Source organism: Gopherus flavomarginatus, chromosome 8 (assembly GCF_025201925.1).
Source record: "Gopherus flavomarginatus isolate rGopFla2 chromosome 8, rGopFla2.mat.asm, whole genome shotgun sequence".
Lineage (NCBI taxonomy): Eukaryota > Metazoa > Chordata > Testudines > Testudinidae > Gopherus > Gopherus flavomarginatus.
Window position 1 is genome coordinate 105,481,371 of NC_066624.1, and position 24,000 is coordinate 105,505,370.

The 24,000-nt window shown below is 39.7% G+C and overlaps 1 protein-coding gene across 4 annotated transcripts in view; it reads right to left on the reverse strand.

Annotated features, from left to right (window-relative positions):
- Positions 1 to 2,488: 2,488 nt before the first annotated feature.
- Positions 2,489 to 24,000, reverse strand: part of MCCC1 (methylcrotonyl-CoA carboxylase subunit 1) — a 29,679-nt gene continuing 8,167 nt past the window's right edge. For 2 of the 4 annotated variants that reach the window (XM_050964283.1, XM_050964285.1), the window contains 12 exons: positions 22,854 to 22,965; positions 22,254 to 22,335; positions 21,315 to 21,442; positions 17,890 to 18,073; positions 17,220 to 17,329; positions 13,950 to 14,166; positions 12,905 to 12,991; positions 12,251 to 12,300; positions 6,512 to 6,649; positions 5,646 to 5,753; positions 5,010 to 5,081; positions 2,489 to 3,447 (listed from right to left, as the gene is read on the reverse strand). In XM_050964283.1, the coding sequence (XP_050820240.1) occupies positions 3,328 to 3,447; positions 5,010 to 5,081; positions 5,646 to 5,753; positions 6,512 to 6,649; positions 12,251 to 12,300; positions 12,905 to 12,991; positions 13,950 to 14,166; positions 17,220 to 17,329; positions 17,890 to 18,073; positions 21,315 to 21,442; positions 22,254 to 22,335; positions 22,854 to 22,965 (1,408 nt within the window). In that variant the 3' untranslated portion in view covers positions 2,489 to 3,327. Of the gene's footprint in view, positions 3,448 to 5,009; positions 5,082 to 5,645; positions 5,754 to 6,511; positions 6,650 to 12,250; positions 12,301 to 12,904; positions 12,992 to 13,949; positions 14,167 to 17,219; positions 17,330 to 17,889; positions 18,074 to 21,314; positions 21,443 to 22,253; positions 22,336 to 22,853; positions 22,966 to 24,000 lie in introns of those variants that run through there. The other 2 variants (XM_050964284.1, XM_050964287.1) reach the window with 2 other exon arrangements.

The following is a 24,000-nucleotide window of genomic DNA, read 5'->3' on the forward strand; positions in this document are numbered from 1 at the left end:
CTTCTTAGGCTCAGGTTGGCCACCCCTGTACTAGAATCTCGTGTTTATGAAGCTAGATGGCCTGTGTTCCAGCCCTGTCTCTGCAGTTAGGTTTCTACTACAAAGAGGTGGCAATTAAAGTTGTAAGATTGTTGCCTAAGATTGATTTTGATCTTCAAAACAATAAAGAAAAATCCTCATGGTTTCAAATTTTTTAATGTCAGCTAGAATATTTTCTGAAAATGTTGACTAAGTATGGCTCAAAAATGGCTCATTTGTGACTTTTTTTTGCAAGTGTTTCTCTACCTGCCTAATTAAATCACATTAAAGCACAATATTGGACAGATGGGTAGATTTTGACATTGGCTCATTCAGGAGGCAGTTTTAAGGGGCAGAAATAATAAAATGTTTAAGAAATTGCCATCATTTGAAAACTAGATAAGATTCTCTGTCAATGAAGCTTACGGAGAAAAAAACATATCAACAGGGAATATTTTTGCTGCTAGCCTCCAAAAATCAGACAGGGATCATTTTCAGAAGTGAAAGAAAACTCTTGGATCTAATTAAAAACGTGTCCTTCTTCATTCCCCACCCAAATGCCCCTTTGGTCTATGAAAAATGTGCACGTATCCATGTGTTAGATGGAGTAACTGAGGAACGAACGGCTTGAGTAAACAGCGCAAAGTGAATTAGTCAGACAGGAGAAGCTGGCTCAGAGAGTTTAAATGACTTGGTAAAAATTCATATAAGAGGTTTAAATGCAGAGATAGGAACAGAATCCTGGCGTATCTTACTTGCTAAAGCACAAAGCCTCTTATAGAGATTACTTCAAATTTCTATATGTAGGTTCCAATCCTGTGGGGTCCCACTGAAGGCACTGAAGACACCTAACTGGAAGTAAATAGGACTGCCTACACTATTAGTAACCAGGCCAACATACAACTGTCTAAAAGTCTGTATTCTAACATGTTTTTTGTCTGCATTGTGGACAGGTCAGCAGTCACCGAATCATGTTAGCAAACTCATCATGAGGTAGTGCAGTGGTTCTCAAATGTTTGTACTGGTGACCCCTTTCACCTAACAAGCCTATGAGTGCGACAAGTTAAAAACACATTTTTATATTTAACACTATTGTAAATACTGGAGACAAAGCAAGGTTTAGGGACGAGGCTGACAGCTCATGACCGTAATAACCTCGCGACCCCCTGAGGGGTCACGACCCCCAGTTTGAGAACACCTGAGGTAGTAGCTTCAGCCCACAATGACTTCAGAGAGGCTCCACACAGGTACAAAGGCCATCTGCACAGATCTTGTCAGGATTGAGCACCTTTAGATGAGTGAGCCTGAGGACTAGCCAGGCTGATTAATGAGTTCAGCTGGATTGCGGTCGGACCACCTGATTGGCTGAAGAGAGCCTGCAGGCCTGCTTTCAGCTTAGCAGCAGGTCACTGGTTGCTCAATGCTAGGCCTGCTGCTGTGATCGCTCAGGATCCAGTCTTGCTCCAGCTCACATCCTCTTCCTTGGTCCTGACTCCATCTCTGACTCTTGGCTCTGGTTCTCAACTCCTGATTCTGGCTCTGGTTCCTGGCTCCTGACTTTGGCCTGGTCTACACTAAGGGGGGGATCGATCTAAGATATGCAACTTCAGCTACAAGAATAGCATAATTGAAGTCAATGTATCTTAGATTGACTTAGAATCACTTACTTTGCATCCTCGTGGTGCGGGATTGATGACTGCCACTCCCTCATCGACTTTGCTTCCGCCTCTCGCACTGCTACAGTTCTGCAGTCGACAGGAGAGCGATTGGGGATTGATTTATTGCGTCTACACTACAAGCCATAAATCGATCCCCGATAGATTGACCCGCTACCCGCTGATCCGGCAGGTAGTGAGACGTACCCTTTGACTCCAACCCTTGGCCCCTAGTTACAGTTCCTGCTCCCATAGTCCAGTTTTAACCAGTGAGCCAGACTGCCAACACCTGGACCCCTGAGAAATCTCTCTGCACGACTAGAGTCATCATGTGTATGGTGATTCTCTAACATGGTTCTGTAACAACTATGTTGTCCTGTCTACAGTTCAAACTATGCCAGATAACCACACTGCACACATTCACAATATCCTGAAAGTTCATATGACAAAAAGCGCTTCACATTGTATAAATTGTGAAAGGAATTTGAAAGGGCTTAATAAGTAGTATGGACATTTTTATTAATAATGTGTCCTTTTCCTTTACCCAAGCATTTGGGGCTCAGCATCAACAAGTTAAAAATAAATTACAGTGTATAGCCAATATGTAGTATTCCGCTCACTTATACTGCATTCGTGTATAAAAGAACCACACATTTTTCTTCATGAAGAAATGTACACATGAAAGTAGCAATAAGTATTATCATCAGTCAGACATTTCATATCTTTATAATGATCTTGGGAACACCACATTCTGGCAAATGAACAAGATATAAGGTTCGGAGACTGAAACATGAAGAGATATGTGAAAAGTAATCTGAATTTTAAAATACATATTTTATTATGGCACAAACATTTTAATATTAAATAAATGTACAGTTTTTCTGTATTACACTCTGAGCTCTCAAGATAAAATAATCCATCCTGAAAACAGATTCAGTTTTGATTAATACAGCAATAATATTTCTTTTCCCTTCTACAACACCTTTCATCAGAGATCTTCAAAGTATTTTACAATAATTATGGAAATTCAATCTCCTTCACACACCCTGCCCCTCAGTGACATAACTCAGCACTATTATCCACATTTACAAATGGACAAACAAGAGGCACCAAGAGATAAAGTGACCTAGCTAAGAGTATATGTGATGGGACCAATCCTGCATTCAATACTCAGGCAAAACTCAGGCCATTTATGGGAGTTTTGCCTCAGTAAGGATGATATCATTCTTATGCACTCATTTAAATTTGCCTATCACGGACAGCTTTCAAATTGCCTGACAAGGAGTCTGAAATGTAGGAAACTTTAAGGGCAAAAATATGGCAAAATGGCAGCTCATAATGACAAAGTAGGCAAGAACCAATAGTTTGGAAGCTGGTCTCCAATCACTACAAAAACACCTGTAAATACCAATTTAAGGACAGATCCTGCAGTCACTAATCAGGCAAATGTAATTGCTCCATAGGAATTTTACACTAAGGATTGCAGGATCAGACCCTTAGCTGTTTATCTTTTATTACAATTCGGTAATGTCCAGTTTTTAGGGGAAGTGGACATAATCTGCCATGTAACTATATCCATGGAATGCTGAACAAACTATAAAGACACCTTCTTGGAGAAAACCAAGAAAGCAAAAAACAGCACCTTCCTTGGAGTTCAATTTGATTCCATGTCTTCATCCACTAACTCAACTAGTGGAGCATGTCTGTTGGCCTGAGAGCCTTCTTGGTAATTAACTTTCTTTATTATTCCTGCCTTGGGAGCTCTTATGGTATGCTGCATAGAAATAAGCACACAGATAAATCAATAGACTATTTAAAATAATTCTCTCTTTTTTTAATAATAATCAAGCATATAAATCCTGAGCAGAGGTGAGATTAGATCAAATCAACATTTACCACTTCTTTTGACACATTTCATTCTCCTAAAATGTTATTTTTATTCTTGAAAGAACCTCATTTTCAAGTTACTTTGGTTTTTCCTCCTCAATATTTAACCGGAGAGGAAAACAAAACACTATTTGGGGTTTCATGCTGAAGCACAGATATTTCCATCTTGTTTTACTTCATCGTTCCTTCTTAAAAATAAATTAGACATCTGTTAAAATAACTCAGTTTTAGTTCAACAATGTTAACCATTTAACAGGTCAGTTCCTTTGAAGGGACTGCTGATGCATTTAATATATTTTTGTTCGGTGGACAGGAAATGTTTTTATTTAACAGATCTTGGGCTAAATTAAGATGTGATTACCAACTGCTTACACACCAAGTCCAAATTTGGCTCATAGGACTATTATATCATGTTCATTTTCCATTGTACCTTTTGTTGCCCCGATAGTTTCTAAATAGGATTAGTCTAATAAAAAACAAATACTTTCTTATATCTTAGCAAGGATTCATTTAAATTAATTTTGCAATTTAACCTTTTTATTTTAAATAGTAGCACAAATATTTAGGAACTACTCAGGTAAACTGTCAATGAAAGACACAAAGAGCCACACATGTAACATGGATACCAATGTTACAACCACCTAGCAATATACAATTACCAAAATAAGTTTTAATAATTTTAAATTTGAATTAATTTTCTTAGTATGCAGGATTTTACACAATGTTATCAAAATTTATAAATTATTTCAAACACTAGCTTAAATCTGTTACATTATTTAGTTCAGCTCCCATACACTGCACTGTAAAAATAAATCCAAACCCAACCAGCTCAAACTACAGAAACTGGGATAGTGCCGGCAATTTTAGCCAATGCCAAACAATGTCACAAACATGACAGAACATCCCACGTGCTGCTACATTACATTTAATGTTGACCCTTACAAAGAATCTTTAGACTACTTTCTGTAACACTTTATGTAAACAATAATCAACAGGATTACACACAAGAAAACGCCGGATATATATTTAGAGAAAGAATCACTGCTTGCTGAATTTCAGCATAAAGTAACTGCAGATAGTAATATCATGTGTTTAAATCATGGCGAGAGAAAGTAAAGTAAAACATCCAGATTATGAAAGATGGTTTTGTATTGAAAATAATGGATAATTTATATCTGAGGCATTTAAAGAGCTAACAAAATTAGCATTTACAAAAATTACAGATAAAAATTATACATGAAAATATTATTTGATGATAATGTACCAGTAAACATAATTCTCTGAAATCTAGTCAAATAATATATTAGTTTTGCAATATTTCAAGTGGTGTTGATGATGAAACAAGACTGAATTGTACAATATTCCAATAAACCAATCCTGGATTCATTTCAGTATCACTGGAGTTTGTTTTTTAATTCCCAGTAATTAAACCCTTTTAATGTCACTCACCTCCATTTTCATAGCTATCATAACCATTAGAGGGTCTCCAGCTTGTACCGTGTCCCCTGCTTTCACAAATACCTACAAATTCATAGCAAGCAAGGATTAAAAAATTGCGTATGTCCATATAATCCAAATCACTTGGGCAGGATTTCTACCTGGACATCTGGCTAGCAAAAGAGGTGAAAGTTTCCTTCAGAGAAAAGCTAAAGAAGAGCTGAATAATAAAGGCTTCTTCTGGACTTGAGGATTGGTCCTGCTTTGAACAGAGGGTTGGACTAGATGACCTCCTGAGGTCCCTTCCAACCCTGACATTCTATGATTCTATGACTGGTACTTTTCAGTAGGCTTATCTGCCATGAAGGAATAGATCAGAGAGCCTCTAAGGTTTCAGCTCTAGAGACATGTGGCTGAAAAGCCAATTAAAAGGAAGAAATTTAATTAAAAATGGCAAGTTTAGCCAAATGCTTAGAATTTTTAAAGAGCTCTTCCTGCGTTCTGCAGAAATAAGACAGGAAGTCTGGAAACCATCTGCACAGGTGAACAAACTGAGGGATTCTCTCCAACTGGAAGGAGCCAGGGCTGTGTAGGAGATGTTTAAACAGGTTTCCTTTCCCCTCTCCATCCCACATTTGTAACAATCACCTTTTCAATTGTCCCAGTCATAGGTGCTATAGCACCTCCTTGAGTTCCTGTTGCACTCGCTCCAGATAAGTATTTAGGTACTGGAAGCCCAATTTGTGCACTGCCTTTCTACAGAAAATTAAATAAACCAAGATTGAGTTAATGTCATTAACACATTACAATTGGTACAAACCTTGATTTATATTTATAGTGACAGAAGTTAATACATTTGTTACTAAGTAATTAAGTAGTTTGTTTATTCGTGTGGATTTCACATGACATTTATCACAAAGTCATTTTAATTTCCTTTAATCACTTCTACTGGAAAAAACGGACCAGCTTTACAATGGAAACTGGGACATTTCTTCTTCATAAGTACTACTGCTAATGCAATGCAGAGAATGCCAAGGTAAGTTGTCATGTTAATCTGAATTTATTTTTCAAGGCTAAATTGGAGTTCTCCTCCTCAAGCTCCATCTTGATTACTTTTATTTTTCATTATTTTATTTTAAAAATGAAGTACATTAAAATAAAAAAATCATAATTACATTCTTCCTCATACATACTTTTCAGCTGCAAATTATAACCAGTGTTCTAGGGAACCATTTTAAAGTATTTTTTTTCCAAATATCACTTTAATCTGTTTTGACTTGGTTAACTGCAATTAATTTACTCAGTTGTAGATTATTAGTTACCATCCTCCAATTATAGTTATAAATCTAGCAAGGATCTGAAGATTATGGGCTGCTACAAAATTGAAATAGTGATACATCTCACCCCCCTAAATTTAAGATTACTCGTCTAAGTCCACTACACTCCATTTCACAATCCTGCTTACCCCCCTCAGCTGGGATTTTAAATCTCAGATGATGAAAAAGAAACTTTACCAGTGAGAAGAGGCAAATAGTGTTGTCCAAAATGACCAGCTTAGCTTTACAAACACTCCCATTTACTGTACATCTCAGGTAAGTCGAATCTCCCTCATTAGAAATGTCTCCAGAAACATGGAAAGCTTTATCTTTTATCTGAAATACAGTTGTTAACTGTTAAAAGATGTTATAGGCACAGAGCCTAATGTAAGTTTGTAACCAGTCAGCGGCACAATTACCTTAATGGGTTACAAGCAACATAGTTCATTTTGTGTCCACAAGAGTTTTTCTCCCATTCTCAGTTTGTGCATCTACCTACTATGTATCAGTGCATTGTGGAAAATGAGAGAAGCTATCTCATAGTGCTTCAGCTGTGGAACATGACCAGTGCTTCAGTACTCAGGGCTAAGAAGAAAGAATGGCCAATCCGATTAATACAGGCAGGATAAGGGGGTCCTGTCTGTATTGTATGACCCAGTAAGCCTAAATGTTATGCTGTAGTCATACAAAGGAGCATTTACAGTCATAGCACATATCTAAACCATGTTGCTGATGATTGACTATAACACTGCATTCTCTCTTTAGAATAGTATTTCCAGGGCAAAAATCACTGTTACAAATGGACATGCTAGTAACCATTTGCATTAAAGTGTTAACATACATATTTAAATATCCTTAGTCACTCCAGTCTGAGGTGGATAATATTCAGTTATATTCTACCATGTAGTGTCCCCCCCCCCACATATTCTGTTTTGATTTTTAAGGGTCTTCCTCACCGTAAGTGCAGATTAATTTCTTCGGTATCTCTAGAGACCCTAAGCGCTCATGACCCTATTATCTCCCAGGTAACATTAAGGGGACAAGACTTGCTTAACAATGCATGGTTAATTTCTTGAACAAAAAGTTTAACAAGAAATTGCTAGAAAGAACTCCTAGTTTATGAAGAATGATTTATAGGCTGAATGAACTCCCTTTGGGAAGAGATACAAGTTACTCTCCATAGTAAGTACCACTTGTCATCATTCTCCCCCTCCCACCCACGCTTATGGGTGGCTCTGCCAAAGTTAGAGGAGGAAAAGGAAGGTTGCACTTGAAGGAGGAATACTGACAATGGAGGCTCTGAGGAGAACTTCTGGATTAGGGAAAGTGTCACAGATAAAACTTCCAAATGAAGTTAAGGAAGGACTGTAGAATCAGACTCTAAAATTGGATTATTTATGCCTAGAAGTCCTTGGTTATTAATGAGAATCCAGCCAAGGTTAACAGTAACCCAAATTAGTTACCATATGATGGCTGTTTGATATTCCACGTGAGTAAGATGATGGTCTCAGTTCAATTCCAAATGGACAGGCGTCCAGATTAAATAAACCTCCATTCCTACAGGAAATAAGTACCACTGTTGGGAATCGCAGCAGAGAGGTTAGTGATTGGTTCATTCTCCACAGCCTGTTCAGTCTGGGGCCCCTCCTCTTCCTAAGTGATCCTTCCACAACAGGGTTGAGACAGCACGGAGAATCTTACAGTACTTCTAGCATGCTATCCCTGTTCTGTACATAGAGGATTCAACTTTTCAGAGATGTTAATCTTGTACTTTTCCAGAATGCTAAAGATGAAAAATTGTGTACATGAAAATATTTCTTGGTTAACAACAGTTTCTCTCAGTCCTGTTCTTATGTTAATTGCATTAAAATTAATTTACTGAGCCAAGAGATCACACTTGTTCAAGGCCTAGATGTGCAGAGGTATTGGAAATGGACATAAAAATGAATATCTACTGTTCTCATTGCATAGGTTTTACTTCCTTTAAATCCTTCTTCACCTTGGACTCAGCAATTTGCTGTTCTAATATTAAGTTGTAAATTATTCAAGGAACTTGGCTGAGCTGCCTCCATCTGTATTAAAGATGGTGCTACGGAACAGAAGCAGTCTGTAAGATGTTCCACAAGCCTCGAGAATCTATCATGTCTAAAGAGCGAAAGAGAGAACACACACTTGTTTCAGTGTTCGCTTGTGATAAAACCATGTAAGAATGGCTTACATTTTGCCTCAATTTACTGCCTTGATTTTGTATGCCCCAAATCATGTTGTAGACCTGATCAAGCCCTCTCGCCCACATGGGAGTTCACCACTAAAATTGAAGGGGAAAACAAAACAAAAACCCCCCACAACCATTGTTCTGCTGCTGATAAAGCACCCTCCTCTCAGGAATTTCCCTAACGAGTTATAACCATCAAGGTTGTAAAGTAGACACACCCAGCACTGGGAAATTAGGGAGGAGAAAGAAAGAGACTCAATACATGGTAAAATAAGCGCTAACCAGTGTTTTTATGCTGACCATCTGCATAAACAGAGAAGGTCACATCTAAGTTACAATTTGAGCGTGAAAGATACAAATGTAAAAAACTTGGGCAGCAAGGAGGACACCTAGGTGCCAGTATGTAACTGGTTAACATTTTTGTTATTTAGGAGTGTGGGATAATGTAATAGGATTAGTACATTTGAAGGCGGTAGCTAATTTTACCTATATAATGTATATGAAAAACAATGTTCTTTAGGAACCGTTTCCAGACTGCAGTTCAACATCAAGCTGCTGGAACTCTGATCTCTCTGCATAACCATGACATGTAGAGGTATTGCCGGGAACCCCCAGATGAATGGATCCTGACCGGCCATCGGGTGAAATAGATGTTTAGAGCACAACTGTGTAAAGCTCTTTCACTGGGAAAAGGTTCCATACACCCATAGAGCCCTGAGCCTGGTGGGTAGGAGCAGGTACTTAAAACTGACCAGGTTTCTTCCTGAGCCACGTGGGTAAGGATAAGTACCTTACACCCTGAGCTCTCGGAAGAGAAAGTGTGTGGGTGCTTAAATTGACCAGGTCACGTCTCGAGCCCTCGGTAGGGTATAGGTGGTGCGCCCTAAAGTGAGCAGGTAACAATGTGAACTCTTCTTGATTATGAGAGATGCTGGTGAGGGAGGGGTGACATGTTGGCATTTCAAAATGCACAACAATGATAATATGAGTGTCATCAGGTGGATTCTTAAAATGTGTGGTCCTGAGATACGGAATCCACAAAATAACCCTTGTATGTACCCTAAAGCAAGATTGACTAAGTGGCTACCCTACTATATGCAATTATGAACTTGAAGACTATGTCATACAGCATATGCAAAAGAGAGCCAAATTAAATTTGCACAAGCAACCTTAATAATGGCGTTTTCTAGCTTTTGAGTCCTTTGCAACCTTAATAATGTTCTTTAACATGATTTTTGTGTATTCATTTCCTAGGTTTTTAAACAAGCAAATTGAAAAAACAGCAATTCCAGTATGTGGTGTCATAGTGACACCTACATGGGTCATCAGCAAGTTTGGAACCTTTAGACCAATCACACAGACCTCTGCCACTTGAGATAACAAAGAATTGATAGCAACAGTAGGTTGTCATCCTTTATGTGGGCCAGCCATTGACGGGGAGGAGACACACACAATTTGACAGCGTGTTTCACAGATTTTGGTGGCAGCTCAGGAATCTTGGATTACATTCCTGACTCTAGAGTTGATTTTGCTCCAGTGGGCACTGACTCTTCTACCCTCTCCCAGCACTCAGGACATCTTCTGCCCCATTTTCTCTAATCTGTCCTTGTCCTAGTTCCCTAACCCCAGCTCCTCATACTAGTTCTATTCTCCTTGCCAACCCTGTCCCACTCTCCACTCATCATGCTTCTCATCGCAGTCCTAGTCTCCTTCGCTGAATGTCCTTCTCTGGACTCCCTCTCCCAGTCTCCTCTCCTCCAACCTTTTTTGTCCAGCCATTCCTACTTCCTCTCCGCTCCTCATCAAATCTGTCCCTCTCCTGCACCGTTCCAGTCTCACCCACTCATGTTCTCCACCCCAACTGATTTGATTCTCAGTCCCAATCTCTCTGACACGCTCCTCATCCAATCTCAGGGTCCACTCCCCAGATCCTTGTCCTAATCTCTTTTCACAGCCTGTCCCAGTTTCAAAGATCATAAAGCCAGAAAGGACCATAGTGGTTATCTAGTCTCATCTCCCTGAATTAATTTCTATTTGAACTAGCGCATATTTTTTTAGAAAAACATCCAATCTTGATTTTAAAATTTCCAGTAATGGAGAATGCATCACAACTCTTGGTAGCTTGTTCCAATGGTTAATTATCCTCACTGTTAAAAATTTGAGTCTTATTTCTAGTCTGAATTTGCCTCGCTTCAAATTCCACCCATTGGATCTCGTTATATATTTGTGTGATAGACTGAAGAGACCTGTGACTGTGATCAAATCCCCCTTAACCTTCTCTTTGATAAACTAAATAGAGAGAGCTCCTTCAGCCTTTTACTGAGGAATGTTTTCCAAACCTTTATTTATTGGCATGGCTCCTCTCCCTCCATGTCCAAGCTTTTTGTCAGAACTGTCTCCGCTCCCCTCGATCTTCCTTCCTCCCACCCCACTCATTCTCACTCCAAGTTTCCTTGCCCAGCCAGTCGCAGTCTTCCTCTCAGCCACTCCTCTGATTTAAGCATACACCTGCTGGCTCCCAGTACGCACTCCCCATTTCCCTTCCTTGCTCATAGTCTCAGTCTCCTTCCTTAGCCAGCCCCAGTCACCCTCCCACACCAGCTCCCAGTTTCCCTCTCCCATCCCACTAGTCTCCAGTCCCAGTCTTCTCCCACCCCACAACACCAGGCTCCTTGTCCCATTTTCTCTCCATCAGTTCAGCTCTAGCCCCCTGTGCATTCAAATGAGGCAGCTTCCTCCCCCACACTGCCTGGGATCAGCAGAGAAGGTCACCGAAAGGACAGGACAGACAGGTTCCTTGCTTTCCAGTCAGATGTGGTTAAACACTGGAATAAATTGCCTAGGGAGGTTGTGGAATCTCCATCTCTGGAGATATTTAAGAGTAGGTTAGATAAATGTCTATCAGGGATGGTCTAGACAGTATCTGGTCCTACCATGAGGGCAGGGGACTGGACTCGACCTCTCAAGGTCCCTTCCAGTCCTAGAGTCTATGGATCTATGCCTGCACCTGCCATTGCAGGGAAAATGCTACTCAGCCCTAGACAGAAACTTCAGGGAATTTAGTTTCTAAACATAAGAAGTCTCTACTAAGCATGTGAAATCTGTGGTTTTTCAAAGGCTTATAATATGGCCAAATTTGTTTGGATTTTTGTTGGGATGGCAAAAGGTACATTCCTGACACAGGCCGCCCCTCAGCCACATATCAAGTCCCTGCTCCAAAGCATGGGGGAGCTAGAGTATTCAACGATAAAACCGACAGACAATGTGTTTTTCCTTAGCCTTGTCCTCAGAAATGACAATCATTTTGGCTGAAACTTTAAAAAAAAAAAAAATCAGCATGAGGCAGACACTCAACATGGAAAATTTCAGACCAAACATATTAGATTGGCACAGTTAAAAGCAACTGAAAAAAGGATCTTATAATGAAAAGTGTTGGGCAACATTAATAATAGGTGATGCAATCAGCCTACATCTAATAAGAAACATACAAGTGACAGAGGGGTAGCCGTGTTAGTCTGTATCCACAAAAACAATCAGGAGTCCTTAAGGACTAACAGATTTATTTGCGCACATGTATCTGAAGAAGTGGGGTTTTTACCCACGAAAGCTTATGCTGAAATAAATCTTAGTCTTTAAGGTGCCAAGAAACATACAGTAAATTAACTTTACTCATCATTACGATGAGATCAGTTACTAAAGAGTATGAGAAAATTGAACTTTACCTGCATGTTATATGAACCGTCATGATTGTAATCTATAATTATGTCCACATCTGTTTAATAAAATATTAAAAAAACAAGATTTACTTGACTTAGAGAAAAATTAAACTTAAAAACAGAGTTCAGGGCATCTTTTTCAACATAAATATAAATTTCCAAACAAGAAGGCCAACAAAAACTGTCAGACTAGCTCAGCAAACCTCGTAGAAGGTTGTTCCGACATTTAGAGCAAAATTTTCAAAGCTGGGTGCCTAACCCTAGGTTCCTAAATCTGTATTTAGATACCTGAATAAACTAACTAGAGTTTCAAACCATCCATAACCCAGTGAAGTCAATGGGAGTTGCAGGTGCTTAAGTCCTATGAAAATTCGATCCTTTATTGAGGTATCTAAATATGGATTTGGAATCCTAAATTTAGGGACACTTTTTAAAAAATCTGGCCAGTGTCTCCAGGAATCTGAGTGTGAAATTAACCATGGTCTTTGAAAATGCTGACTGGAGCACGTGATCTTTGCGGGTTACCCCTCCCCAATCAATCTCAAATAAACTTTTTCCTACATATGTTTGCTCTTCCCTCTTCCAAATCTTTACAACTTTATGCGTGTGCATGTCGAAATAACATAGTCTCAAACACGTTACCCACAGCTAGTCACTTACGGTTTTCACCATCTAGGAGAGTCAGGTTTCTGGTGTAGGATATATTTATTCTTCTGCCACTGCTGGATGCAAATGGTGAGAATTTATCTACAAGACCAAATACACAAACAGTTGATGCTGCATTTACTGTATTACAAATAAAGCACATAAGAATGCTTAGCATGTACTTAGTGTTTTACATCTTCAAATCACTTTATTAACATTATTAATTATTATATTGTTATTATATATTTATGTTGCACCAAAACGGCTGAACCAGGTTGGGGCTCCATTGTCATAGTTACTGTACAAATATATAGTAAATGACAGTCCCTGGTCCAATCAGCTTACAATTTGTACGACAGGCTATAATAAGTGGATGAGGGACAGAAGTAGACTGAGGGTATGACAGGGAGGCGAGATAACAAAAAATGGTGGCATAGCACACACTAGGTGCATGTACAATTCTCAGTCAATCATCGAACAGCAGTCACAATTTGCTATCAGTCTAGCCATTATCAACCATTTTAATCCTCTAATGTATAACTGTAAATATCCTCTCAGAGATATGAAAACAGATTTCAGAGATCACTGAAGTCAATGGAAGTCCTTCCATTGATCCAGATCCTGTCTGGGATCCAGTTGGTGTTTTAATCTGAAAGTCCCAGGGTTGGCTGAAGAAACAGTATTGATGGACATTGAAAAGACTCTGAGCTAGCCCTTCTCACTGGAGAGAAATTTGCAGACATTTTGAAGATGACAGGAGCAAAGTGGAAATGACACACACATGCAAATGAAAAGTTGTGTTTCTATCTGAAATACATTAGAACAGTCCCTTTTTACCTAGTTAAGAACACATGCATCACAAAGGTGTTATACTTAGTATCCGTCACCTAAAGAAAGCTATGTCCAGCCCTCTCAGTGGATGGTAGTAACCAGATGTCAGGAGGTTAAACAGTGAGGCAACAAGGGAGTACAAAATCAATGAAATGGACAAAAGCTCTGATTTCTGTCTCACTCCCTCAAAGGAAAAATAAACTAAAGGAAAGGGAAAAAATTATCTTACCACCAGACTGAACTCTAAAAGCATCTGTTATCATTTTCTCTCTCAGTATGAGTCCCAGAGCAGCCTGACACAAAATTTCATTTGGGGTTGCCTGTTTGGCTGGAAACAGTTCATCATGGTGTTGAGAAATGAAATTGGTGTGCACGTTTCCAGCCTCAAACTGTGGGTGTCCTGACAGGCTTAGTAAGAAATCAATATTGGTGCTTAGTCCTACGATCTGTCAAGAAAAAGAAAGACAAGGTGGGTGAGATAGTATCGTTTGTTGAACCAACTTCTATTGGTGAAAGAGACAAGCTTCCAAGCTCCACAGAGCTCTTCTTCAGGTTCACAGAGCTCAAAAGCTTGTCTCTTTCACCAACAGAAGCTGGTCCAGTTAAAGATATTACCTCACTCGCCTTGTGTGTCTCATATCCTGGGATCAACAGAGCCACAACAACACTGTGCCAAAAAAACAACGAAACAACAAATCCACACACATTCCCAAATGAAAACGAAGAGCTGCTAACGGACCTACAGCTGTCTGCTCCACTGATACTGAAAATGTCTTCTTAAAAAGTGACATCAGTGCAGTACAGCACTGAGAAGAGAAAGAGTAAACATTTCAATTGGTATATATCCCGTTATTTAAGAAACTATCACCTTTGAAGAACAAGGGTAGGATTTTCTAAAACACTAACTTTTGGCCTAACTCTTCCTTTGCTGAAGTCAACAAGAGTTTAACCACTGATGTTAATGGGAGCAGACTGAGGCCAGTGCTGAATGCTTTTGAAAATCCTATCTCAAGTATTTAACGAGACTCAGTCAACCTGAAATGTAGTCAATTTAAAAAAAAAATTTAAAAAAGTCTTTCAGGTGCTATCTCTGCGCCTGACTATTACCATTTTTTTTTAATTATTAGAGTCTCTCTCTTCTGTTGCTGTGCAAAAGACCCACACAAACAACAGAGGAAACTGACTAGTTAGGGGAAATTAGTGAAACTGATTTGTTACAATGTGCTGTCAAACATATAGACTTAATGAACTTAAAAAACAAAACAAAAAACAAAACAAACTTAGAAAAACATATTTCTCTGATCTCTGTCAGTTATAATAATCTTCTGTGTTACTTCTAACAATAGCAGACAAAACATTTTCAGATGAATGATTTTTAAGTTGATTGTGTCTCTTAAAATTTATTTTTTATATCAGTAAATGTAAATAAACTACACACTGCAACTGGCTTCACTTCAAGTCAAACCTTTCGCATTAGAAATGTTATCTGCCTTGTCAGTCTGGTTTGTTTTGCTTTGTTAAATAAGTTATAGTAAAATTTTAAATACTGAACAATCCTTTATAATTTTAGGAGTTACTACTTGACAAGAGCCTGAACTAGATGCCAATAGCAAAATTTTTTGAATTTTGAAAAAGTGAAGACTGGAGTTTAAAACACTACAGTTTGGGCTCACCTCTTCAATAGACCCAAACGGAAACACCGTAAGAACAGCCACACCGGGTCAGACCAAAGGTCCAGCTAACCCAGTATCTTGTCTTCCAACAGTGGCCAGTGCCAGGGCCCCAGAGTGAATGAATAAAACAGGTAATCATCAAGTGATCCATTCCTTGTTGCCCATTCCCAGCTTCTGGCAAACAGAGGCTAGGAACACCATCCCTGCCCATCCTGGCTAATAGCCATTGATGAACCTATCCTCCATGATTTTTTTGAACCCTGTTATAGCCTTGGCCTTGACAACATCCTCTGGCAAGGAGCTCCACAGGTTAACTGTGCATTGTGTGAAAAAATACTTCCTTCTGTTTATTTTAAACCTGCTCCCTATTAATTTCATTTGGTGACCTCTAGCTCTTGTGTTACAAGGAGTAAATAACACTTCTTTATTTACTTTCTCCACACCAGTCATGATTTTATAGACCTCAATCATATCCTCCATTAGTCGTCTCTCTTCCAAGCTGAGAAGTCCCACTTTTATTGCTCTCGCCTCATACTGTAGCTATTCCATAGCCCTAATCATTTTTTGTTGCCCTTTTCTGAACCTTTTCCAATTCCAATATATCTTTTTTGAGAGGGGAGTGACCTCATCTGCACGCAGTATTCAAGATGTGGACATTCCATGGATTATACAGAGGCAGTATGACATTTTCTGTCTTATTATCTATTCCTTTCTTAATGATTCCCAACATTCTGTTCACTTTTTTGACTGCCACTGCAAATTGAGTGGATGTTTCAGAGAACTATCCACAATGACTCCAAGATCTCTTTCTTGAGTGGTAACAGCTAATTTAGACCCCATCATTGTATGTGCATAGTTGGGATTATGTTCTCCAATGTACATTACTTTGCATTTATCAACACAGAATTTCATCTGCCATTTTGTTTCCCAGTTACCCAGTTTTGAGAGATCCTTTTGTAGCTCTTCGCAGTCTGCCTGGGACTTAACTATCTTGAGTAGTTTTGTATCAAATGTTGCCACCTCACTGTTTACCCCTTTTCCCAGATCATTTATGAATATGTTGAATAGGACTGGTCCCAGTACAGACCCCTGGGGGACACCACTATTTTCCTCTCTCTATTCTGAAAAGTAACCATTTATTCCGACCCTTTGTTTCCAATCTTTTAACCAGTTACCAGTCCATGAGAGAACCTTCGCTCTTATCCTATGACAGCTTATTTTGCTTAAGAGCCTTTGGAGAGGGATCTTGCAAAAGGCTTTCTGAAAATCTAAATACACTATATCCACGGGATCCCTGTTGTTCACATGCTTGTTGACCCCTCTTAAAGAATTCTAGTAGATTGGTGAGGCATGATTTCCCTTTACAAAAAACATATTGACTCTTCCCCAACAAATTATGTTCATCTATGTGTCTGACAATTTTGTTCTTTACTATCGTTTCAACCAGTTTGCCCAGTACTGAAGTCAGGTTTACCAGCCTGTAATTGCCAGGATCACCTCTGAAGCCCTTTAAAATAATTGACGTCACATTAGTTATCCTCCAATCATTTGGTACAGAAGCTGATTTAAATGATAGGTTACAGACTACAGTTAGTAACTACAATTAGTAGTCCTGCAATTTAGCTGTAGCTAAGTTAAACCCTTTCAAAAAAGCCGTTTTTGTTCTATAATAGCATTTTGCTACTATTGTGATAGGAGCTGTGTAAACAGCTTATGTAGAAACAGACTTGAAATCGTATTAGGTTCCTTATATTATTTGTATTTCTGTAATACCTAGGATCCCATTGTGGTAGGTACTAAACAAACAAAGAACAAAGGATACTTACATTGTACTGATGGAGGCTGTACTGCAACTTTTTCAATGCTGCTTGGCGATCCTCTGCCCAAACAACTAGTTTAGCAATCATTGGATCATAATGTACAGAAACTTCATCACCTAAAGTATAAATATATAGGAAATGATTTCTAAGGACACTGACACTCACCTTCACATAGATATGTTTGATGGTATGCTTTATAAAGTGATACTAGCACTATGGTCGCAAAATGCACTGAGAGACCCAATGGGCAGTGCTCCGCAATGGCCACGTAGGAGACTCAAGTTTGATATGTGGCCCAATCTCTCAATTCCAAGGCCAGCCTGAGTATGAAGTGTTACAGAGGTGATACTATTCAACATCAACCTTCTTTGCTGAATTAAGGCATAGTATTGAGAAGCTTTGAAAGAAATCCAATTTGCCTATCCCATAAGGGCCATAACTCGAGTGGGAAGATGATGAGATATTTAGGGATCCAATTGAGATATAATGGAATTCTCAGGGAGAAGAATTCTGTAGTTTTTTATAATTACGGCAATATCCTCCGGGGCAAATTCTGGCCTCAGGCTAAGCACAAGATTAAAAAGCTGCAGCCAGAGGGAACTTGCTTGAGAGCACATTTGTAATGAGCTGTTCTTTTTAACAGATATTTTCAGTTAATACTGTCTTCAAATTTTACCTTGTCTGACCCCAGTTTCTATCCTGGTAAAACTGTCAGGTGGTGGTGTAGACAAGTGGAGTAAGGGTCCAGCTCCTGGCATGAAGTTATTATTAGGATCTTCGGCATATATCCTGGCTTCAAATGCATGGCCACTGAGTGCAATTTCTTCCTGCATTAGGGGAATTTTCTCTCCTGCTGCAACCTGTAGATAGTAGAGTAATTTTCTATTCACCGGGGAGCAACCCTAACAGTTCGGGTCAGAGCACTAGCACATGGATGCAGATATCTTGTGTGTACAGACACACAAACTTTTGACTGTAACAAATGACAGATGGAAGCTAAATATGATAAAATTATACATATGCGATCTGCACAAAGGCAAGGTACTATTTACAATTACACAATAAGAACAGCTGTAATCTTCCATGTAAGACAATAGGTCAAGGAGCTACAAAAAACACCAAGTCAGGTGGTTTGGCTGTCCTGGCACGTGAATAAACATAGTTGAGAAAGGATTGCAATATATTGATCATTTTTGTCTTGTTTCAGGACTAGGTTTTCTCCATAACCAATATATCTTACATTTTGATGCATCAGTTGCCCAACCAAGGAATACAATCGCTGCAATATCAAGTAGGAAGGAACTTATACATTGTAACCAACTTAAAAAAACATTCACACACAAAACAGGTTAGTTCACTAGCCATTTTCTGTATTTCCTATTTCAAATGTGTATATCTGGATAACAATTTATTCCTCCAACTCAGCTTCTTGTTGATCCAGAGAGAACGTCATGATCCTATATTTGTGATATCAGTCTACTGTCCGGGAATGAGACCAACGCCACAAATTCTATATTGTTATCTGATAGCAGGATCAAGGAGAAAGAGAAGATGGACTGGGGAAGAAGGACTCTTCTTCTGAACACAAGTAACCTCACAAGTGATGAGAAACAAGTGATGGGTGAATAGTTTTAGGTTTTAATTCTGATAAATGTTAAAGTTATTCCTTCCTCTCTCCCCAGGAAGAAAGTCACAATTTAAAGGATTTTGAAAGAGGATTATTTCCAAAGTTCTATTACCGTAAGATGATCTTACAACATTCCACAAAACTGAATCACAATAAACAATGCTTTTTCTTCCTCTTACTGCTACGGTCCAATAAAAAAAAATGTGAGCCTATAAAGCACTGAACAATAAAAGCCTGCTCATCTGGAAAACAAGATTTTATTAGGGAGAAGAAAATCCTTCTAAGTGGCTGGAAAAACTTACTAGCTGCCACTATTGCTAGACTCTAGTCCATCGCTCCCTTCTTTCACATACTCTGAAATCTGTACACAAGTTTAAGAAAAGGTTTCACAGGAGGAGTTTCTAATTACTCAGGATTTTTAAACTAATAGGTCAACAGGGACCTTTTCACTCCCTTGAATTCAGGAAAGAAAGCTAGAAAAGTAAGGGAAAATACACTAGTTTCAGGGTAAATCCAGGAAACATTTTAAGGTTAAAATGCCGTGGAGAAATCTGTAGCAGGGTCATGGTAACCAGCCAGCAAGGACAGCCACAATCAGACCCCTCTGCCCACACTGGTCTCAAAAGCACACACAATTTCCATCCACAAGGGGGAAGAAAACGCCTGATGATCCAAGTTGTAGGTATTTACTGTTCCTCTAAGGCAGTGGTTTTCAACCAGGGGTCCACAGACTCTCTCTTAAGACAGTGGTCCCCAATCTTTTTGTGGCCAGTAGCACACTCATGTTTTCAGAAGAGTGTGGTGGGCGTCAACAATTTTTCAAGGCTTATTTTGTATTTGTACATTAAATAATACAAAAAACATCATATTTAATATTACATAATATATGAATCCAGAGAGAAGAGAGAAGCCGGAGAGAAGCTGAGAGGACAGAGAAGGCCGGTGCCTGCAGCCCCGGAGTACTCTGTCCCCCGCAGGCGCGGGGCCGCGGCTTCTCTCCCCTGCTGGGCGCTAGGCGGGTCGCATGCCTGCCTGGGACCGAGAACACCAGTGCCCGCAGCCTGCAGGCCCGGAGTTCTCTGTCCCCGGCAGGTGAGGCACCGTGACTTCTCTCCAGATTAAGCTGCGGCCCCGCGCCTGCCAGGGACCGAGAACACCAGTGCCCCCAGCGTGCAGCCCCCGAGTTCTCTGTCCCCGGCAGGTGCGGGGCCACAGCTTGTCTCCTCTGCTGGGCACTAGGTGGTGTCCCGCACCTGCTGGGAACAGAGAACACTGTGCCCGCAGCCTGAGTTCTCTGTCCCCGGCAGGCGCGGGGCCACGGCTTCTCTTCTCTGCTGGGCACTACGCGGGCGCACATAAATGCCCCGGCGGGCGCCATGGTACCCATGGGTACAGCGCTGGGGACCACTGTCTTAAGATTTCAGAAAGGATCCCTACCTCCATTTGAAATGAAAAAAGGTTGAAAACCACTGCTCTAAGGCATAGCAGTGAACCCTGGATCTGTGTAATGCTTTTTCCCCTCTCTGGAAATAACATCCTTTTCTTTACACCTCCACTGGTATCTGACCATAGTCCTGATTCTTCTTTTAGTTCTTTCCACCTTCCCTCTCCTCCAGCAGTGTCTGACTTCTGTCCCAGGTCAGCACTCTTCAGTTCTCAACTCCCATTCCCAGATTAGCAATCCACAGCCTTCCTTTTCCTGCCTTAGCATCTTTAGATTAACTGCCACTTTGGCTTTCTTTTCCAGCTTTAATTCGCCCCAATCACATGCACCATTTCTGAACATTGACACAACCCAGCTTCCCACTGCCCAACACCTGTGTACCCAAACCCCGACGCTCCCCACAGTAATCCCTTCCATCATCCATACCCTTTCCCCTCCCCCCACACTTGAAGGTTCAAAACATCTTACTGTCTTCTGGCAGATGTGAACAGAACTGTGCTTATTACATGTACGGTAGAATTGTCAGGCTCCTTCCCACATGAACTTCTGCTGGGGTAGAAGTACACAGAAAGAATACCACCTCTACTCTCTTGAAAGGGTTTCTGTTTCTCTGACTCTGCGCCATGCATGGTTCCTGGGCCAAAGAAACACTTTGCATGTCAAAAATTAAGCTTCTAAAGCATATTCAGAAATGCAAGGATAAACTAAGAATCTTCTCCTCTCACTTCCCATATTCTCTATATCCCAGTTAAATGCCTGAAGATCCCCCATCTCTACTTCTCCCTGACACTTTGAAGCCCAATACTGTGAGGAGGACTGCGTGGGGATTCTATTCAAAGCCTTTCCACAATGCTCCTTTATTAAATAGGGAGAGAGGGAGGCTGCTGTGGAGCAATGGGAATCACTCCCAACCATGGAAATGAGAGATCAGCATCCTGCACACAATAACGCCAAGCATTACCACACTAGACCACTGGATAGACACCATCCATCCCTGCTACCCTTGCAACTAAAATTAGTTATCCCTTACCCTCAGCTGCCACTCCACCAAGTCAGTCCCTGTGATCATCTCAGTAACTGGGTGCTCCACTTGCAGCCTGGTGTTCATCTCCATAAAGTAGAAATTATGTTGAGAGTCCATAATAAATTCCACAGTTCCTGAAATATTTAATAAGCACACATTTCACTGAGACAAGGAGGCTTTCTACCAGGTGGCCACCTAAAGATATTTAGTGATTTGCAGTTTGACAAAAACGTTTTGACAAAACTGGAAAGGTGTGTTAATGGTTGGAGCATCAGGTTTGAAACACCTAAATTGCCTGAAACCACTGGATCTTATCCCATCACACTTTTATTATCCCAAGACGTTCTGTGCTGGTGGACTGCTACTCTTCTCTCCAGAAGCAGCTGCATTTCAGTAGTGTTGTATATATGATATTTATAAAGTGCTTCAAGATCCGTCAGGAAGAATTGTCCTATGCTAATTTAAAAGACTTCCCTTCCAAAGAATATCTTAAAAAGAATTAGAGTTGTTAATATTTTTCTAAACTGATTTTCAACTAGTAACTATACTAGAAACTACAGCTGTTTTCCTTGGGATTATTTTTAGAGCAGGCCCTGAAGTTAGAACACTGACATTTTGCTGTTTGCAAGGTGAGTGATAAATCACTTTGCACATGTAGTCTGATGTGCATTCAGAATATTCACCTTCAAATCTCAAGCTATTCAGCTGAATTATTTGCTTTCAGACTTCTTAGCATTTTTTCTTCCGTAGTTCTATACTACTCTGCGCAGGGGATTCATGCTAAATTTTGCTAGCTTAGAACTCAATAACTATGTGACAACTACATGAAAGTTAAAAAAAATGCTACAAGCGTGTATCACATTCCAGAACAAGAAAATGTCATTTGACTTGAGGCTCAAGGCTCTATTAACTTAAGAGGAAGGCACTAGAAGGAAGTTAATGTACCTGCTCCCACATAGTTCACGGCTTTGGCTGCTTTGACAGCAGCTTCTCCAAGTTTCCTTCTCACCTCAGGCTCAATTCCTGGCTGTGAATGTAATGATAAAAAGAGACTGCACATTACTGAGAGTCTCACAGATATCATGCCTACTGTATGTGAATACTATGCCATCTTTAAAAAACAGCAGTAAAATCCTGAACCATATTATATTTAAAATCTTTGCTTCCTGACCCAAGTAGCAATCAGCTTATGTCCTAAATCTTGACGGTAGAGAATCTTTGATAAATTGACTGAAATAAATAAAATATGCAAAATGTTGGACAACTAGAGGTTAAGTGGGAGTTTTTTCCCTTCTTCTGAAACATCAAGTACCGGCCATTTCCCAAAGTAGGACACCAAGCTAGATGCCACAATGTTTTAATTCAATATTGTAAAATTCTACGTTCTAACCTTCAGTTTTGTCTCTGGAGCTCAAAAAACAAATAAAATAAAATGCAAAAAGGTTCTGAGATTTATTTATTTAAGTAGCAGAAAGCAGACAGATATGTACAAAAAATTCAAAATAATATTACTTTATAAACTCCATTTAGGAACCCTCCACTTACCCCAGGAGCTTCTTCAATGATTTTCTGGTGTCTTCTCTGCACACTGCAATCTCTTTCAAACAAATAGACTGCATTGCCATGCTGGTCACCAAACACCTGGACTTCAACATGCCTGTTTCACAATAACAAAGGTTTCAATGTATATTACTAAAGATCACTAAAGCCACAATTTTGCAATCCATTCCACCGAGGCAGACACTTGCACAGCACCCCATTAACTTCAATAGGGTTTCATACAGCTGTAAGGGCCTGCCCTCTTGGTTCCAATTGCAGATCAGCATGATGCTGTTAAGTGATTCAGTGAAACATATTATAACTCCGAAAGCCACTAGTTCAAATGGGATTTTGAACTTCATGATCATCGTATTGAAACTTCATGAGTTTAAAAAAAAAAAAAAAAGGAGAGAGAGAGAAAAAAATATTTAGAGTCCGCTACTTCTATATTAGTTTTTGGACTCAAGATTTTTTTCTTTTTCAGTTTTAAATCTGTGAATTCTGCAACTTACACATAGGCCCTTTGACATCTCCTAGCCTTTGATGTGCTCAGGGGTAAACCACTTAATCTGTAAAATATTATTCCAGGAGGCCAAACACCAGCTTGTGGCAGTTCTACTTATTGATGAGAGAGGCAGACTTTTAGGTATTACAGTAATTTACCAGGGTCTTGATTGTCCCATTGTTTGCAGACACATGCAGTTCCCAAAGAAGTCAATGGGAGCTGCACGTGCACAACGGATAAGATAAGCAGGTCTAGGTTTCTTTTTACAATATAGGTGCTTTAAAGCTGTATTTAGAGATAGGTCAGTCTAATCTCCTGGTACTTTCAGCTGAAAGTATTTATATGTACCTACCTACTACATGTTCAACAAGGTGTATGCCAAGAATACCACTGCTTTGCAATCTATAACACCTTGTATCTGTCTATGTCAAAAGAGCTTTATGAAAGTTAATGAGCTCAGTTTACAGCATAAATGTAAATGAAGTATTATCATCCCCATTTTACAGACTGAGGCACAGAGAGATTAAGTGACTTGTTTGAGTACATACAGGACATCTGAGGTAGACTATGGTTCTCCTCCTGACTCCTATTTCTGTGCTTTAAGCACTGCTACCCATTGCTTCCTTTAGACCTAAAAGAACGATGAGG